Here is a 20,547-nt window from a genome sequence, read left to right as displayed (position 1 = left end):
AAAATTGCAGATTCTGTAAATCCAAGCAACACATACAAAATTCTGGAGGAGCACAGCAAGCCTGGCAAAATTTAAGAAAAAAATACAATCTACGTTTCCCCAATCATTACAGAAAGCCTATCCCCTCACTCTTCTTTTCTGAGCCAGGAAGTCATATTAAGTGCTGGAGCTCAGGTCTCTGCGTCAGCCCGGGTAGGTGGTCAGAAACAGATACTATGAAAAGCGTTACACCTATTATTGAAAAGGATGCCCTCCTCAGACAAAAACGGTCGCCGACGATCGCTCCATATGGCAGCGATTCTAATCACGTTAGACAAACATAACACTCTTCAGATATCCACGATTGCTCCACACATCCATAATTTTATTTTCTCGGTATTTTGAGATCGACAATTTTATGACAGTATCTGGCATTTTCAGAAATCATTGTTCATTCAATAATTGGATAACATATCGTCTCCATCTGAATCTATATGAATCGATATCAGTTTGGAAGGTGTTATAGAAAGTAGATAACGACTCTAAAACCATCCTGTAAAAATCTCTGAGACTAAAACCAACAGTTCCTTTGTTTAGAAACTAACGTCCAGCATAACAAGTCTGGCGATCGGTGCTATCTGTGATGTTATGACATTTGTTCAAAATGAAGTCCTTCGATATTAACACTCCAATCCATTTGAGGTCAAATATATTTTACATTGATTTTCTATCCCCTACATCAACAAACTATCACGTATTTTGCAGCGCCATAGCTCAGTCTAGATAGCACTAAATAATTTTAAAAAAAGTAAAAACGATCCAATCTTTAAATTTTCCAGGTTATAATTAGACTGACGGATAGGAAGTGCTTTGAGTAAAATTGAGATCAATGCTCACAGAGAAGAAGCTGAGATCAGTAAAAGTAATTCATGATGCAAATATAAGTGTGTATTCTGCATCGTATTTTTTTCTTAGTTTCACTCTGTGCTAAAGAAACATACTCGCAATCGATTCCAAACCACTGCCAACAGATTTTAAAAGTTTTTCAATCATTTGATTTAAATTCTTACTAATCTGCTGGACCACGAGAGAAAGATTGAGAACTACATTGCATAATCGTGGAATACACGTACTGATTGGACAATGATGCAAAGGGCTGCTAGTAGTTATAGTCATGTCCCTTTAGCCATGATATGTTTCTTTGTATTAGTCTCCGGTTTCAGTAAGATTATGTAACATTTCGGTGCAAAAATACAGCCAAGCAGACCAAAACTTGATGCCCAAATAGCAAACACTTCTACAGCAACGGTGTACTTCCCTGGAGAGCTCACATAAGCTGGAATAAAAGTTATCCAGACGGCGCAAAAGATCAGCATGCTGAAGGTGATGTACTTGGCGTCGTTGAAAGTGGACGGGAGATTACGGGCAAGGAATGCAAGCACTAAACACACAATGGACAGCAGCGCAATATAGGCCGAGACTATGCAAAAGGCGGTCAATGAGCCTTCGTCACATTCCAGAATAATGATTTCTCTATATTGGGTCATATTCTTCAGGGGGTACGGAGGTGACACACTCAGCCAGACAACACAAACTAATCCTTGCAAAAATGTCAGCATAAACACGCTTAGGCGTTGCTGCGCGGGTCCGAACCAGTTCATCGCCCTGCTGTTGGGAAGGGTTGCCTTAAAGGCAACTACGACAAGAATTGTTTTGCACAAGATGCAGGAAATACAAAGAACGAACACAACTCCGAAAGCTGTGCGGCGCAACATGCAGGACCATCCGGAGGGTTCTCCAATGAAGGCGAGACAGCAAGTGAAGCAAAGAAGGAGGGCGAAGAGGAGCATGAAACTGAGTTCAGAGTTGTTCGCTTTGACCATAGGAGTGTCTCGAAACCGGTACAAAATCACAGTGGTAGCCAATGTGAAGCACGCTCCAACTAGAGAAAACATCGCTAATACAAACCCCAGAATATCTTGAAAGGAAAGGAACTCAACCTTTTTGAGAACACATTGGGTTTTTGCCCGATTGGACCAGTAATCTGACGGGCATTTGATACAATCCGCGGAACCTGAAAAAAAAATCATGCAACGGGAATTTCGTGTGAGCACAGATCTGTAGAATTGAGAGACATTGCTGTGAATCTATGCACTTACCAGTGGCGTTGCTGATCTCACCATCGGGACACTCGACGCAGTCAAAGCAGCATTTCGGCTTTCCTTTCTGCCTGACTTTTCTTTTCCCAGGAGGACAGATTTCTGAGCAGATTGCTCTTGGGATCTGAAACATCAGAAAATTTCCTGATAGTATCAAAGTATTAACTGACACTGAGCACGTTTCAATTTGATATTCTCCAAAATATTGTAGGTTTCAATGCATAGCTTTTCCACGAATCGTGCTAGTACTTCCTTCAAAACGTTATCAAAATATAAAGTTATATACATTTTATAAAAACGATGTTGTTCAACATTAATTTGGTTTAACGTTGATTGAACATTTTTCCCCGTTAGAAATTATAAACTATATGTAGCACATATAGAATCGACAGTTAGAATCATTTCCCAGGCTACACATGCCTAATACTGGAGGGTATACATTTAAGCTGAGATGTCGGGGGCGTAGGTGGGCTGAAACTTGAATGATTCAAGTTCGTTTTCACAGAAGGAGATCAAAATCAAGTTCGTTTGCACGGGTATACATACACAGGGTATAACTGCCATGAACATGTACAGTCAGCGTCACCATCTCAATGCGTTACAAACAGGGACAATGTAAATTATATGAACGTAAGTTACATTAAATTATACTTAACCTACCGGAATAAAAATAACAGAATAATAATAGTTCAAATGGAGGGAAATATAGGGCGAGATAGAATCAGGGTTTTGGAGGTAGTGATGATGGCTGGAACGGGCTGACTGATGTGCTGGATAAACCAAAGTGAATAGTTCTGTTTAACAAGCCAAAATGCAGGAAAAAGAGGGATATGAATCGAGCACAGGGAAAATGAATTTAGTTGAACTCGGAATGGCGATGTTAGCACTCTTTTCCAGAGGACTAGAATATAAAAGCATATGTGTAAAGTTGAGGCTATACAAAATGCGGTATTGTATGCGGATTGGGGCGGCTTATCTAGGAAAACATATACTTGCATTGGGTTCGTTCAAAGGGCGTTCACAAACATGAGTTCATGATTGCAAGACGACTTATATGGAATACAGAAAACTGCGGCGTCGGTGTTCTGATTGAAACCTATAGAACGTTGTTAGGCCTCGATCGAATGGATGTGGAGAGGATCATTTTCTAATGTGGGGAGAGGACGGAGTCTCAAAAAACAGGAACTTCGATTTAGAAGTTAAATTGGATTGAATTAACTTCCTACATCCTTCACATACATGGAGAGCATAAATCTGTATATTACGTCTCCGTCTGAATGTATGTGCAAATTATAATGATCTGTAATGAATAGTCTGTGCAGGGAGATATATAACAGAACAGCAAATATAGATTAGAAATACAATTCTATCCGCCTGAAATAATCAGTCTGATACCCTGGTATAAGAAGCTGTCCCAGGGCCTGCCGGTGCTATCTTTAGTTCTGCGGTACCGTTTCCCGGATGGCAGCAGCTGCAACAGTGTGTGGTTGCAGTGACTCGCTTTCCCAATTAACCTTCGAGCCCGTTTTACACACCTGTCCCTGTAAATATCTTAGACAGAGGGTGCACATCTACAGATGCGCTGGGCTGTCAATAGCACTCTCTTCAGAGTCCTGCCGTTAAGGGAAGCAGAGATCCTATAGGCAGTGATACAGCCAGTCAGGATGCTCTCAACGGCATTTCGTAGAATGTCCTTTAAATTCAAAAACTCATGACGAACTTCTTCAAGGGAAAGTGCACTGTTGTGCTTTTACTTTCACCACAGAGCCGTATGTACAGAGCGAGTAAGGTCTTCGGTGATGTGTATACCGAAGAACCTAAAGCTGTTCACCCTCTCAGCCCCAGAACCATTGATGTCAATGGGGTTGAGCCTGCCTCCGTTCCTCCCTTAGTCTTGTAGTCTGTTTTTGCAAAGGAGGGGAAGGTTCTTTTCATGACACCATTGTGTCAGGGTGATGACTTTTTCTCTGTAGGCTGCCTCGTTATTATTTGGTATAAAGCCCATCCATGTAGTATTATCTGCATGTCTAATGAGCATATTGAAGCTGTGGATGCCGATAGTGATGGATGTACAGAGAGTAGAGGAAGCAGCTTAGAACACAGCCCGGAGGGGTGAGCTCCTGTGTTGAGGGTCAGGGGAGCAGAGCGGAGGCAACGCACTTTAAACACCTGCCGGTGATCTGACAGCAAATTGAGAATCCATCTGCAAAAGGCAGGATGAAGGCTATGGTCTCTGAATTTCTTGTCAGGCCTGGAGTGAAGTATGGTGTTGAATGCTGAACAGTATTCCAAGAACAGCTTAAACATTCCTCTTCTTCCGATGTGTAAGGACGGTATGTAGAGTTATGGAATTTGCGACATCTGTCGTTTAGTTGTGTCGAGAGACAAATTGTAGGGGGGTCCATAATGGATGGTAGCATGCTGAAGATGCAGTCCTTGACCAGCCTCTCAAATCAGTTGCTTATTTTTGAGGTCAGTGCGTCACGACACCAGTTGTTCAGACTTGTTACCTTGGACGTTTTAGTTACAGGCTCACTGCTGGATGCTTAGAAACAGGAGGGCACTTCTCACTGGCAAAGGGAAAGATAAAAGTAACTGCAAACGTGCCTGCCAGTTGTGCCGCGCACAAGCTGAGTACCCGCCCTGCGATGTCGAACAGTCCCGCAGCCTTGTGGCTGTTCCCTCGTGGGAAACTCCAACGTACTTCAGCCTCAGGGATGACCAAGGGTCAAGTCGCATTGACGGTTCTCCTCGTGACTCAGTGTTGGTGACATCGAACCGAGCGTAAAAAAAGATTTAGTTGATCTGCGAGAGAGGCGGCGGTGTTGGTAGCACCATTGCCTTCGGCTTTGATGTCTGCGATGCTGTGCAGTCCTTGCCATAAGCGTCGTGCCTTATTGGTGGAGATTTGTGTCTGGATCTTGTCCTCCATTTGTCGTTTCACTGCGTTGATGACTTTGCATAGATTGTAGCTGCATGAATTGAGTTCCTGGTGGTTGCTAGCGTCGAAACCTCTGCCTCGCGTGGTGATTGCAGCACACACGAAACTGTTGATCCAGGGTTTCTAGTTTGGATAGACCTGACCAAATTCTGGAAGGCAACGTCCTCGTGCATTTCCGGTTAAAGCTCGAGATCCCTTCCTTTATCTCGGAGTCATCCTAATCACGAAAAACAGTCCAGATGACGTAATCAATACAGTGTTGTAGCATGAATACTGATTAGTCGCAGTGGGCGGTTTTCACTATGGCTGCCCATCGTTACAGCTTCTGACTGTACACGGACAAAAGCAGGATGCAGGAATGATCAGCTTTGCCAAGCAGTGACCAGAAGGGATCTTTGTAATCGCTAAGAAAGTGAGAGTAGCAGTGTTTGAGTATGCCATCACCCCGTGCGATCACATGGATGTATTGACAAAACTTCGGTGAAACTTTAGTCAGCGCCGCTCCATTAAAATCTCGGGCAACGATGAAAGCACCTTCCGGGTGTACAGTCTACAGGGTGGTGAAGGTCTCGCACAGTTCCTTGAGCGCCAGTTTGTTAAACACAGCTGTGCTAATAACAGCCGTGAATTCTTCAGGCAGCCAGAAAAGATCTGCACCCCTTCGTAAGGTACTCCAGATCTGGGGAACAAACGGATTTGAGTGTTTGCACCTCACTGAGATCGCATCAAATATTGCTGAACATGAAGACAACAAGTGAATCCTTTAGACCTGTCCTCCCAGACCACCGCGACTCAGAGTTATGTCCTCCGTCAGCGATGTCTCCGCGAAGTACCAAATATTATATTCCTTTGGTTCCCGGGAATAGGAGATTCTGGCGGCATGTTGGCAGAGATTGTTGTCCAGGGACTGAACTTTACCAAGGAGTATGCTTGGGAGCGGAGGCAGATTAGAACGCCTTCTCCACCGCACCAGGACACTAAAAATTCTCGTTCGCCTCCGGCGCCGCTTTCGAGGTAGCGGCGGTGCAATCAATGAAGAAATCACCGATTGTGTGAGCAGGGTTTCCTTGTATAGAAAAGGCTTTACGGTGTAGAAAAATGCCGTCTTCCCGAAGTTCAGAGGCGTCAGTCTTTCATAACTGATGTGACTATCAGTTTTTTTGAACATTACATGCGTAAAAAGTTGCAGAGATTAGCAGTAAACTGTTAAGTAAGTACCGAGCTCACAAAACGGCGCTCGTACGCTGCGACATATGGGAACGGAAGTGAGAAGGAATTTCTTCAGCTGGAGAGTGATGGATCTGTGGAATTAGCTGCCACAGGCGGTCGTGGCGGCCTAAACATTGAACGCACTTAAGCAGAGGTTAATTGTTATTGATTAGTCTGGCCATGAAGAGGAACCGGACGAAGCCAGGAAATCTGTACAGGGAATGAAATGGATCAGCATTTAAGAAATTGCGGAGCAAACTCGATGGGTAAAAATAGCCTAATTCGGCTCCAATATCTTAGAGATTTATGATCGTATGGAGTTTTGTTCCATGCAGGAGTCATGAGCAGAAGGTTTTTTTTTCCGTGCTGTAAAGTTGAATGATCTCGGTTACTTATTTTAGTTTCAAAAATCGCAGGAGCCTCAGTTCAATGGTGGATTCGATGTTGTGCCATAAGACAGAATTGGCTAGAGAGCTTATGGTCAAAGAATCCAAAGGGGAAAGTGATCATAATCTGGTCACAAAGATATTCAGATTTGAGAACGAGGAAATAAAATCGGACGTATCATTAGTCAAATGGGCCTATCGTCAGTGAAATTAGCTGGATGGGAGATGCCAGAAAATAGTGGTGGATAACTGTTTGTCAGGTTGCAGGCGGGTGACTAGTGGTGTACCTCAGGGATCTGTACTGGGTCCAATATTGTTTGTCATATATATTAATGATCTGGATGATGGGGTGGTAAATTGGATTAGTAAGTATGCAGGTGATACTAAGATAGGTGGAATTGTGGATAATGAAGTAGGTTTTCATAGCTGGCAGAGATTTAGGGCAGTTAGAGGAGTAGGCTGAAAGATGGCAAATGGAGTTTAATGCTGATAAGTGTGAGGTGCAACATTTTGTTAGGAATAATCCAAATAGGACATACATGGTAAATGGTAGGGCATTGAAGGAAGCAGTAGAACGGAGTGATCTAGGAATAATGGTGCATAGTTCCCTGAAGGTGGAATATCACGTGGATAGGGTGGTGAAGAAAGCTTTTGGTCTGTTGTCCTTTATAAATCAGAGCATTGAGCATAGGAATTGGAATGTAATATTAAAATTGTACAAGGCATTGGTAAGGCCGAGTTTGGAGTACCGTATACAGAATTCTGGTAACCGAAGTATAGGAAAGATGTCAACAAAATAGAGAGAGTACAGAGATTTACTAGAATGTTACCTGGGTTTCAGCGCCCAAATTAAAGGCAAAGATTGAACAAGTTAGGTCTTTATTCTTTGGACCGTAGAAGTTTGAGTGGGGACATGATAGAGGTATTTAAAATTATGAGGGGGATAGATAGAGTTGACGTGGATAGTTTTTTTTTCATTGAGAGTAGGGGAGATTCAAACAAAAGGGCATGAGTTGAGACTTAGGGGGCAAAAGTTTAAGGGTAACATGAGGGAGAATTTCTTTACTCAGAGAGTGATAGATGTGTAGAATGAGCTTCCAGTAGGAGTGGTACAGGCAGTTTCGGTATTGTCTTTTAAGGTAAAATTGGATAGGTAAATGGACAGGAGAGGAATGGAGGGTTATGGGCTGAGTGCGGGTTAGTGGGATTGGGTCAGAGTAAGCGTTCGGCACGGACTAGATGGGCCGAGATGGCCTGTTTCCGTGCTGTAATTGTTATATGGTTATATGGAAATGGTGTTAAGCGGACTACAGAGACATGAAAAAGGTGTTGGCCAAAATATTCTGGGATATAACAATGGTAGGGATGACGGCCGAGCAGCAGTGGCTGGTATTTCTGTAAGCAATTCGGAAGGGACAGGATTAATACATCCCATAGAGGATGAAATACTCTAAAGGAAAGATGACACAAACATTGTTAACAGGGGAAGGCAAAGTCAACATAGATTACAAAGGGAGGGCATCTAATAGTGGAAACATTATTGGGATGCTAGAGGAGTGTGAAGCTTTTAAAACCATCAGAAAGTAACTAAAAATCATTAAGTGGCTAAGGATGGAATAGGATTGTAAGCTAGATAATACTAATAAAATGTTACAAGACGTTTCTTCAGATACAATAAGTGTATAAGCGATTGGAGAGTGGATTTTAGGCCATTGAAAAACAATGCTGAAAAGGAAGAGATTTCGGGAAACGAAATAGTGGGCGAAGAGAACTCGTGTTTCTTTTAATCTTTCTTCACTGTGGAAGACACTAGATGGATGGTGGAAGTTTTAGGTGTAAAGGGGTATACTTTATGTGAAATTACCATAACTAGAGAAAGGGTCCTGGGGACCTGAAAGATCTGAAGGTAGATAACTCGCTAGAAGATAAGTCAGATGGTGTACAGCTGCCGGTTCGGGTCGAGTGTAGATTACCTTGATTGCCAAGCTCAAGGGACGCGTGAAACGGAATTAGAAGGGAACAAGGAGTCAATGGTCCGGATCGCAACCTAATTAAATTTAAAGGGGAACCGATCCGGACCATAACACGGAAACATGCCATCTTGGCCCTTCTAGTCCGTGCCAACGCTTACTCTCACCTAGTCCCAGTGGCCCTCACTGGGCCCTTAACCTTCCATTCCTTTCTTGTCCATATACCTATCCAATTTGACTTTAAATGACAATACCGAACCTGCCTCTACCACTTCTACTGGAAGCTCATTCCACATACTTACCACTCTCTGGGTAAAGAAATTCCCCCTCGTGCTACCCTTAAAATTTTGCCCCCTAACTCTCAAATCATGTCCTCTTGTTTCAATATACCCTACTCTTGATGGAAAAAGCCTAGTCAAGTCAACTCGGTCTATCCCCCTCATTATTTTAAATACCTCTATCAAGTCCCCCCTCAACATTCTACGCTCCAAAGAATAAAGAGCTAAATTGGTCAAACTTTCCCTGTAACTTCGGTGCTGAAACCCAGGTAACTTTCTGGTAGATCTTCCCTGTACTCATTCTATTTTGTTGATATCTTTCCTATAACTCGGTGACCAGAACCGTACACAATACTCCAAATTCGGCCTTACCAATGCCTTGTACAATTTTAACATAACATCCCAACTCCGAGACTCAATGCTCTGATTTATAAAGGCCAGCATACCAAGAGATTTCTTCACAACCCTATCCACATGAGATTCCACCTTCAGGGAACTGTGCACCATTATTCCAAGATCACCCTGTCCTATTGCATTCTTCAACGCCCTACCATTTACGATGTATGTCCCATTTGGATTATTCCTACCAAAATGTAACACCTCACACTCATCAGCATTAAACTCCAGCTGCAATCGTTCGGCACACTCTTCTAGCTGGCCTAAATCTCTCTGCAAGCTTTGAAAACCTACTTCATTATCCACAACGCCACCAACATTAGTATCATTTGCATACTTACTAATACAATTTACCAACCAATCATCCAGAACATTAGTGTATTTGACAAAGAACATTGGACCCAATACAGATCCCTGAGGCTAGTCACCGGCCTCCAACCTGACAAACAGTTATCCACCGCTACTTTCTGGCATCTCCCATCTAGTCACTGTTGATTCCATTTTACTTCTTCAATATTAATACGTAACGATTGAATCTTTCTAACCTTCCGTGCAGAACCTATTCAGAGGCCTTACTGAAGTCCATATAGACAAATCCACTGCCTTACCCTCGTCAACTTTCCTCGTAACCTCTTCAAAAAATTGTATAATATTTTTCAAACATGACCTTCCATGCACAAATCCATGTTGACTATTCCTATTCAGAGCCTACATAACAAGGTAATTATATATACCATTTCTAACAATACTTTCCATTAATTTACCCACTACTGACGTCAAATTGACAGGCCTATAAATGCCAGGTTTAATCTTAGAACCCTTTTTAAACAATCCAACAACATGAGCAATACGCCAATCCCCCGGCACCATCCCTATTTCTAATGACTTTTGAAATATTTCTGTCAGAGCCCCTGCTATTTCAACACCGACTTTGCTCAAGGTCCTGTGGAATATCCTGTCAGGATCCGGAGATTTATCCACTTTTATATTCCTTAAAAGTGCCAGTGCTTCCTCCTCTTTAAACGTCATAGTCTCCATAACTACCCTACTTGTTTCCCTTACCTTACATAATTCAATATCCTTCTCTTTAGTTAATACCGAAGAAACTAAGTTGTTCAAAATCACACCCATCTCTTTCGGCTCCACACATAACTGTCCACTCTGATTCTCTAAGGGACCAATATTATCCCTCAGTATTCTTTTGTTATTTATTTAACTGTAGAAACCCTTTGGATTTATTTTCACCTTACTTTCCAGAGCAACCTCGTATCTTATTTTAGCTTTTCTAAATTCCTTCTTAAGATTCTTTTTACATTCTTTATATTCCTCGAGCACCTCATTTACTCCATGCTGCCTATATTTATTATTGATCTTCCTCTTTTTTCTAACCAAGTTTCCAATATCCCTTGAAAACTATGGCGTTCTCGAACTTTTAACCTTTCCTTGCAACCTAACAGGAACATGAAGATTCTGTACCCTCACAATGTCAACTTTAAATGACCTCCATTTCTCTATTACATCCTTCCCATAAAACAAATTGTCCCAATCCACTCTTTCTAAGTCCTTTCGCAACCCCTCAAAGTTAGCCTTTCTCCAATCAAAAATCTGAACCCTGTGCCCAGTCCTATCCCTCTCCATAATTATATTGAAATTAATGGTACTGTGATCACTGGACCCGAAGTGCTCCCCAACACATACGTCCGTTACCTGACCTATCTCATTACCTAACAGGTGATCCAACACTGCCCCTTCTCTAGTCGGTACCTCTATGTATTGCTGCAAAAAAAAAACCTATCCTGCACATATTTTACAAACTCCAAACCATCCAGCCCTTTTACAGACGGCTTCCCAGCCTATGTGTGGAAAATTAAATCTCCCACAATCACAACCTTGTGCTTACTACAAATATCTGCTAACTCCTTACAAATTTGCTCCTCCAATTCTCGCTACCCATTAGGTGGTCTATAATACACCCCTATAAGTGTTACTACAACTTTCCCGTTCCTCAATTCCACCCAAATAACTTCCCTAGATGAGCCCTCTAATCTATCCTGCCAACGCACCGCTGTAATATTTTCTCGGACAAACAATGCAACACCTCCTCCTCTTGCCCCTCCGATTCTATCACACCCGAAACAACGAAATCCAGGAATATTTAGTTACCAATCACACCCCTCCTGCAACCATGTTTTACTAATAGCAGCAACATCATATTTCCAGGTATCAATCCATGCTCTAAACTCATCCACCCTTCTTACAATGCTTCTAGCATTAAAATAGATGCAATTAAGATACTCTCCACCTCTCCCACTCTGTTTATCCCTAACAATGCGATCGACATTATTATATTTTTCTTCTTTCTCCCCTACACCTTCGGTCTGAGCGCTCACCTTCTCTATCACCTGCCTATCCTCCCTCACACACTGTCTACTACCTTTCTCTATTTGTGAACTAACCTCCTCTCCCCTAGTCTCTTCAAATTGATTCCCACCCCCAACCATTCTAGTTTAATAGTCTTCGCAGTAGCCTTAGCAAATCTCCCCGCCAGGATGTTGGTCACCCTAACATTCAAGTGTAACCCGTCCTTTTTGTACAGGTCGCACCTGCCCCAAAAGAGGTTCCAATGATGCAGAAACTTGATTCCCTGCCCTCTACTCCAATTCCTCAGCAACACATTTATCTGCCAACTCATTCCATTCCTTCTCTCAGTGTCGCGTGTCGCAGGCAGTAATCCTGAGATTACTGCATTTTCGGTCTTTCTTCTCAACTGCCTTCCTAATCCCCTGTATTCTCCTTTCAGGACCACTTCCCTTTTCTTACCTATGTCATTGGTACCTACATGTACCACGACCTCTTGCTCCTCACCCTCCCAATTCAGGATATCTTGGACGCGATCAGTAACATCCCTAACCCTGGCACCAGGGAGGAAAACTACCATTCGGGTCTCCTGATTGCGTCGGCAAAATCGCCTAACTGACACCCTAACTATCGGGTCCCCTATTACTACTGACTTCCTCTTCCTTTCCCTACCCTTCTGAGCTACAGGGCCGGACTCTGTGCCGGAGGCACGGCCACTGTTGCTTCCCCCAGGTAGGCTGTCCCCCCCCCCCCCGCCCCCAACAGTCCTTAAACAGGAGTACTTATTGTCAAGGGGTAGAGCCTCTAGGGTAATCTCTAGTACCTTACTCTTCCCCTGCCCCCTCCTAACCGTGACGCAACTGTCTGCCTCCCGTGGTCCCGGTGTGACCACCGGCCTGTAACTCCTTTTTATCAACTCCTCACTCTCCCTGACCAGACGAAGGTCATCGAGCTGCAGCTCCAGTTACCTAACACGGTCCCTTAGGAGATGCAGCTCGGCGCACCTGGCGCAGATGTGGACGTCTGGGAGGCTAGGAGACTCCAGGACCTCCCACATCCGACACCGAGAACAACAAGCTGCCGTCACTCTCATACCTCCCCCTTTCCTCAACTAACAGGAAAATCTAAAACCTAAACCTACCTTGCCTCGCCCGTTTCTACCTCAGCCCGTTGAGCCAAAGCCCTGAAGCCTTCACTCTGCTCCCTGCTCACTCCATTGCCCGCAAACGACGCTGTCCGCTGCATAAGGTTGTGTCCTTTTAGAATCTTCCCCACTTCACTGCCCGCCTTCACGCGCCTGTGCAGTCCCGCCTCTCTTAACTCCGATGAGAATAAGAAAAAATCAAGATGGCTCGGGCCGCAGTCCCGTTCTGATTCTCCTACTTCCTTCTCCAAACGAAAACCGATTATTGTGCTGTAGCATTCCTATGTTTCTATGTAAAACTGTTGAAATTCTTTGATGAAGTAACAAGCAGAATCGACAAGGGAGAATCGGTTGAAGTTGTGTACTTGGATTTTCTGCCTTTGGCAAGGTGCCACATATGATGTTGCTGAAAAAAAACTATGGTATTACAGGAAAGACTCTAGCATAGGTAACTCAGTGGCTATTGGGCAGGAGGCAAGGACTCGGAATCAAGGGACACTTTTGGGACATAGTGCTGGTGTCCAGTGGTGCCCACGGGTGTTCGTGCAGGGAAGGATTTTTTTTTTTTACTTTTTATATCAATGATTTGGATTATGAAACTGATGGTGTTGTTGCAAATTTTGCCACGGCATGATGATAACTGGAGTGGCAGGTAGCTTTCTAGAAGTCGATTGGCTACAGTAGGATGTAGACAAGTTAGGAAAATGGACAGAGATTTGGCAGATGGAAAACAGGAAGTGTCGGGAAGAGTATGGTCATACACTTTGGTAGAAGAAATGAAAGTCTCGCCTACTTTCTAAATCGAGAGTAAACTTTAAAAAAAATGAGACGCAAAAGGACGTGGGTACTTTGAAGGAATCCCTAAATTTTAATTTCCGGGATGAATCTGTGGTGAGGAAGGCAGATACAATTCATTTCAAGAGAACTGGAATATCATATCCTGGATATAATTCTGAAACATTCTAAGTACAGGTTAGCAGGTTTACAAGCACCACCAACCTCCACTCCACTCCCCCCCACCCATCTTAAAAAGAATGTGCTGAATCTGGAAGGAGTAAAACTGAAAGTAAAAGGCTTCCTGATTTGAATGGCTTGCCTTATGGAGAGTTCTGATTGCTCTGTATAGCATTGACCGGAATTCAGGAGAATGAGCAGTGACCTCAGTAAAATCTATAGAATATTGAAAGGCCTTGGTATAATGGATAGGATATTTTCTATAGTGAGAAAGTCTAAGGCCAGGGTCGGAAAAGAGGGTGTAATTTTAGAACCGAGATAAGGAGGAATTTCGTTATTGATGGTGGTAATTTCTTTGGACGTTTCGCGACGGGAAGTAGAGGAGGATAAGTCTCTATGCATATTTAACGCAGAAGTTAAGATAAATCTGATCGTTCAGGACAGAATGGGACACCGAAAAATGACAGGAAATTGGGTCTGAGAGAAAATTTGGATTCGACAGCAGGAAATGGCGAAGCAGACACGATAGGCAAAGTGGCCTGATTCTCCTCCTATATATTATGGTCTCAAGGTCTTACCCCTGCTCTGAAACTAATGCACATATATCTAAAGTCTCGCTAAGTAGCCATTTCGTAATGCACTCACATCTCTCAGATATAGTAATGACCTGAATGAACTCAGTTCAATCTTCGCTCCACATCGGCCTTTTTTTTTCCTTGACAAGGTTAATTGCAGGGACCTCTGAGTAATTCCGGATGAGTAATAGGTGTAGTTACTGTACACATTCAACTTGGCAAGAGTGGTAAAAAGAGTTAGCAACAACTTCACATACGTTGATCACGTTGCATAGAGTATCACATACGGCCAGTACCGAAATGCACAAAACTTTTCCATGACGCTTGTAATTTTCTGCAACAGGTCATTTATGTAATGTTGATGAAGTGTTGTGAGTTGAACCATAAAACTCATTAAACATTTAGCCTGAACTTTTCGTTGTCGCGGCGTTTGCTAATTTGTAAGTTCTAATTTACTGAGATCTTTCAAACCATTACATAAACGTTATCTAGAGCAAGTGCTGCCTGCGGAAGGCAGCAAACATTATCAAAGTTAGCCACCATCCGGGCAATGTTATTTTTTTTGCAGCTTCTTGTGGACATTCGCACGCTGCCTGTTTGAAGAATAAAGAAACCTGTTCAACTGTTTGTTATTGAAAGAGTTGACGCAATCCTAATCACTATACTTCAGCAAAACTGTCTTTAATTTGATTTTTTTTACGTTAACCATTTAACATTTACAGCACGGGAACAGGCCATCTCGGCCCTTTTATATATATATATATATATATGTGTGTGTGTGTGTGTGTGTGTGTGTGTGTGTTTATATATATATATATATATATATATATATATATATATATATATATCTACTAATATATAATAAATATGTAATAATATATAATATATGTTAAATACATTAAAATTTCTATTAAAATAGATAGTTTTGTCCTAAATATATATTTATCCTCTGTGATTTTAAATTCTAAACGCATGATTCGTGATTTTCCTGTGAGTTGTGTTTATATGGTGCTCTGTGCCAGTGCTATTGATGCAAATATGTAATTGCACCTCTTTGTACATGCATTTGTGCGTACGATAATAAAATGGATTTTGATTAATCTTTGCTCCCTAAAGTACTTGCATTGTCTAACCTGTTTGCCGACCTCTGAAACTAAACAAAAGTAGCTGTTGCTCAGCAATCAATGAATTCCAGTGGGACTGCTGCGAACACATGAGAAGTGGAGACTGTAAGGTCGGTTCCATTGCTATGTATATTTTACCTGCACTACAAGCAAAATCTGCGATAAGCAACAAAGTTTAAATATTTGCATATGTTACAGTTGGGAGATAAACGACATACAGCCACAGAAGATCACAAGGAAAGAAGTCTAGACCATTTTCCCCTTCCTGGCCGATCGACTCTGGGGGCAGCTCACCTGTGCCAGTTTCCTACCACCCGAAGTCCCTTTATCATAACTATCTGCCCCAATCTTAAGCGTTTCTATTGATCGGGCTACCATCCCTCTCGGTGGCAGAGATATGTCTGCCCACATCAGAGGGAAATGAACAGCCAAGGATCTCGTGACTATTTACCTTTGTTCGACACCCTCCAGCTGTTTAACGATCTTAACATCTACCTTAAGGTTCCCACGTCTTTGAATAACTTGATCCTTGTTTAGCTGAACTCTTAAAACAGACCCAAACTGCCGAGTCGGCACTTTAAATTGCACCAAGATATATTTATCTCCAATATCACCCATACCCCATGCATACAACGATTTCCACTGTTTGCCAGCATGAATACATTTGAAAATAAGTGTCATACCGCATTTCCTGTCGTGCTCCACTCGATTTCATTGACATTCATCGTTAGTTCGCGACCTGGCGGAGCCGAGCCATCATAATACCCAATGTTTACTATGTTCAATTTACCCCTCAAATTCATTTGTAAGTTCACGAATTCGTATCTTGGCACTGGGTCACCATTTACATCAAAGTACACGGCTTCTCCAGTCTTCGCAGTGAAATTCATATTTCGAAGGTAGTGCAGTAACTACAGAGGAACAAAGCAGGAGAGGTTAGTTTTTAACCGGAACGTGGATTCGGTGCATGCACATGCAGACTTTTAAAGCATCCAAAAATACAACAAAAAAAGAAATGTACTGTAGGATAATTAACACATAAAGAGACGATGTAAAGAAACAAGGACTGCTGAGGATTCAATGTGCCAGCCTGATTTGTGGCTAAAATTGTGTCTACTGTCCAGTTCTCTCCACAGAATCTATCTCAAACGGTGCATTCCTCCAGTAATTTGCTTTTAGAATTGATAAGGCGGGTCATCAGTATAAAGTAACTATTTCTAAGGCGTGGGTGGCGACCTTTGGAGAGTGCAAATTTAGTTACCGTGGTTTCTTTGCATCCCCGCTAAATGAGGCATCGCGAATTGGAGAACCAGGTAATAACTCAAACACTTGAGGAAGTGATATGATAAGCAGATAAAGTTAATGAAGTGGATTTTATTAAGGCATCTTCCCCATGGTAGGCTCAATCATAAACTCACGAGGTTAGAATGCAGGGACTTTGCTTCGTGTATTCTCGGTCTGAAGAGACAGGTGTTTATGCCCGGATGCTGTCTGATCTGCTCAGACGCTCCAGCATTCTGTGTGTGCTACTCTGGAATCGGAATTGGCTTGCCAAAAGAGAGCTGCAGGCGTTAGTAGATAGAGCGAATTCGGACTGGAGATTTGTAATCGGAGGTGTTCTGAATGAATCTGTGCTATTATCCCTGCTCATTCTGATTTTATGAATGACTTTTATGAGTATGTGGAAGAGTGGCCGAGTACGTTCACAGTAGACGCGAAGGTTAGGACATTGATAGGTGTCGTATTCTTCTGGGAGCAAGCGCAATGATTTCAGTCCAGAAAAGTGTAAATACATACACGATGGAATGTTGAACTTGAAGGCAAAATACAGGCTTAATCGCAAGATTCTTAGCAATGTGGCGGAACAGAGGGATTTTGGGTCAACGTCCATTGATCTTTCAAATCGATAGGCCAAGTTGATGGAGTGATGAAAAAGATATATGGTGTGTTGTTGTACAGTAGTCAAGAGCGGCGAGGTAATGATACAATTCACCAAAACTGTGGTGGAACCAACTTGGAACATTGTTAACAAAAAGTACACTGCAGATGCTCCGGTCAAATCAACACGTACAACACGCTGGAGGAAATCAGCAGGTTAGGCAGCATCCGTGGAAACGAGCAGTTAACGTTTCGGGCCGAGACTCATTGTCAGGTCTGAAGAAGGGGGCAGGAGCCCTATGAAGAAGGAGGGAGGAGGGTGGGAAAGGGAAGGCTGGTAGGGTCCAGGTGAAGAACCAATCAGAGGAAAGATCAAGGGGTGGGGAGGGCAAGCAGGGAGGGGATAGGCAAGAAAGGTGAAGAAGGAATGTAAGGGGAAAGCAGTATGTGTAGTAGAAGAAGGCAGAATCATGAGAGAGTTGATAGACAGCTGGAAGCGGAGGCAGAGTTAAAGTGGGATGGGTAAAGGGAAAGGGAGAGAATCACCAGAAGTTGGAGAATTTGATGTTCATACCAAGGGGCTGGAGACTACCCAGCCGGTGTATGAGCTGTTGCTCTTCCAGCTTGAGTTTGGCCACATCATGACAGTAGAGGAGGCCATGTATGGACATATCCGAACGGATTCCCTTTTGTCTATAAGGTCTAAGACTATGGAAAGTTTTCAATAGACCAACTCATAATAGAGAAAAAACAAGCATCAAGGCAAGTCAGGGTAATAATAGTAAAGAAGCACAAAATTGTAGAATGGTACATGGTTATCTGAAACAATTCTGAAACAGCAAAGGAAATCCGACTGCTTAGCTCAGACCGGCCCTCGAAACAGTCGTTGCTGAAGCATGACAACTGTACGAGAGGTTAATGTGACGCCAGCACTCACGCTGAATAAGCTGCAGAAGTTATGGATGCTACTGAATATGAAGTTTCTGTCTCCAGCATCTGAATTTCCTTACACAAAAAGAAAGTATTCGGAGACATCTCTCAAGGTCGCTGCACAGGTTGACGGGATAGTTAAGAAGGCCGATGGGATGCTAGGCTTTATTAATAGGGATTGAGTTCAAGAGGAGAGAGGTCATGTTTCAACTCTGCAAATCTTAGAAGTGTGAGAACACACTTAGAGTATTGTGTTCATTTCTGGGCACCTCATCATAGGAAGGATGTGGATGCTATGGATTGACTGCAGTGGAGATTTACCAAGATGTTGCCTGGATTCGAAAACAAGTGTTATGATGCAAGGTTAGCAGAGCTGGGACTTTTCTCTTTGGAGCATAGAAGGATGAGAGGGGACTTGATAGAGATTGATGAGAGGCATAGATAGGGTGGATAGCCAATACCTGTTTCCCAGGGCACGAATAGCAAACACCAGAGGGCATTTGCACAAAGTTAAGGCAGGGAGGTTTAGGGGAGACATCAGGGTTATGCTTTTTACACAGAGCGTTGTGGATGCCTGGAATAACTTGCCAGGGATGGTTATGGAGGCTAAAACATTAGGGGTATTTAAGAGCGTCTTGTACAGGCACATGGATGAAAGGAAAATACAGGGTTACGGGGGCGCGTGGGAATAGTATATTTTTAAAGGATTATATGTGTCGGCACAACATCGAGGGTTGAAGGGCCTGTACTGTTCTGTAGCATTCTAGTATTCTAGTGTTCTAGTGTAAAGGTGGGGGGGGGGACATATTCCTGAACATTGCAAAGCGTCACTCACCAGATACTATACAATATGGAGGAATGTCTAATATTCGGATAAGGCTAAAATACAACTTTTTTTTATCCTCAACATGAAACAGTACTTCCCGCAAAAATGTGATACTCTGCATCAGTCAGGACCCTCAGAGTCTGCTGTAAAGTATGGTAGAAGTAACATCATGCAATGGGGATGCTGTTCAGCAGCAGCGAACGGAATCCTAGTCAGGATTGATGGGAAGACCGATGTTGCTAATACAGATAAATGGATGACATGCTGCCAGCATTTGCTAGATAGCTTAATTAGGGAGATAAGTTGTCTTTCAACGAAACAACGATCTAAAAGCACACTGCTAGAACTAACAAAGAATGGCTTCAAATGAAGGAGATTGATGTATTGGATGGTCTAATCTGAATAGTGTCCTTAACCCTTAAGAAAGAAAACGGACGATATAGAAATTCAGCTACAGCTATGACGTTTCAAGTATGACTGTGTTGCCATCTCTGAAACTTGGCTAAAGGATTGTTGCCATTTGGAGCCGAACGCCGAAGAATACACAAATATTCGAATAATATACGGTGTATAGGACAGATAGGTTAATAGGCAGAGTGGGGAGTGTGGCACTGTGTGTAATAAATAATAAAATCCAATGTGTCGATATTTCAGTGGAATATTGGAAATTACAATATAATAAGAAGGGACCGGCCAAATTTGACTGGAAAGGGACACCAGCAGGAAAGACAGCAGAACAGCAATGTCTGGAGTTCCTGTGAAAAATGAAAGAAGTGCAAGACAGATATAGTCCAAATAAGAAGACATTTTCGAGTAGAAGAATAACACTACCGTTGCTGACAATTGAAGTCAGAGCAAAAGTAAAACCAAAAGAGGGGGCCTACACGGACGCACAAGCTGGCGGGAAGATAGAGAATCGGGAAGCTTTTAAAAACTTGTGGAAGGAAACTAAAAAGGCAGTTGGAAAGAAAGTGAGTTATGAAAGGAAGATGGATGCTAATATCAAAGAATATGCCAAAAGCTTTTATTAAGTCTATAAAGGCTAAAAGATAGCGGATGATAGATATAGGTCCAATAGAAAATGACGGTGGAGACATTGTAATGAGAGATGCAGAGATGGCAGGGGAACTGAATTGCGTACTTTGCATCATACTTCACAGTGGAAAACATCTGCAGGATACGGACATTCAAGAGTGAAGTTTGTGCTGTGAAAATTACGCCAGAGAAGGTGCTCAGGAAGCTTAATGTTCTGAGGGTCGATAAGTCTTCGGGGCCTGACTGCAGACAGCCTCAGGTTCTAAAGGAACTAGCTGTAGAGTTTGCCGAGACATGAGCAATGATCTTTCAAGAATCCATAGACTCTGTCATTTTACCGGATGACTGGGAAATTGCAAATGTTGCTCCGCTATTTAAGAAGTTTGGGAGGCAGCAGTAAGGAAA

At 42.7% G+C, this 20,547-nt stretch overlaps 1 protein-coding gene across 1 annotated transcript in view; it reads right to left on the bottom strand.

Moving 5' to 3' along the window:
- Nucleotides 1-1,151: 1,151 nt before the first annotated feature.
- Nucleotides 1,152-20,547, bottom strand: part of LOC140724638 (extracellular calcium-sensing receptor-like) — a 41,408-nt gene continuing 22,012 nt past the window's right edge. The window contains exons 4-6 of the mRNA XM_073039062.1: nucleotides 16,157-16,384; nucleotides 2,139-2,262; nucleotides 1,152-2,053 (exon numbers count right to left, since the gene is read on the bottom strand). Coding sequence (XP_072895163.1) covers nucleotides 1,152-2,053; nucleotides 2,139-2,262; nucleotides 16,157-16,384 — 1,254 coding nt within the window. The remainder of the gene's footprint in view (nucleotides 2,054-2,138; nucleotides 2,263-16,156; nucleotides 16,385-20,547) is intronic.

The sequence above is a fragment of the Hemitrygon akajei genome, chromosome 3, assembly GCF_048418815.1.
Source record: "Hemitrygon akajei chromosome 3, sHemAka1.3, whole genome shotgun sequence".
Classification (NCBI taxonomy): Eukaryota; Metazoa; Chordata; class Chondrichthyes; order Myliobatiformes; family Dasyatidae; genus Hemitrygon; species Hemitrygon akajei.
Note: the sequence above shows the minus strand (reverse complement) of the source record. Positions and strands in the feature narration are given on the sequence as shown.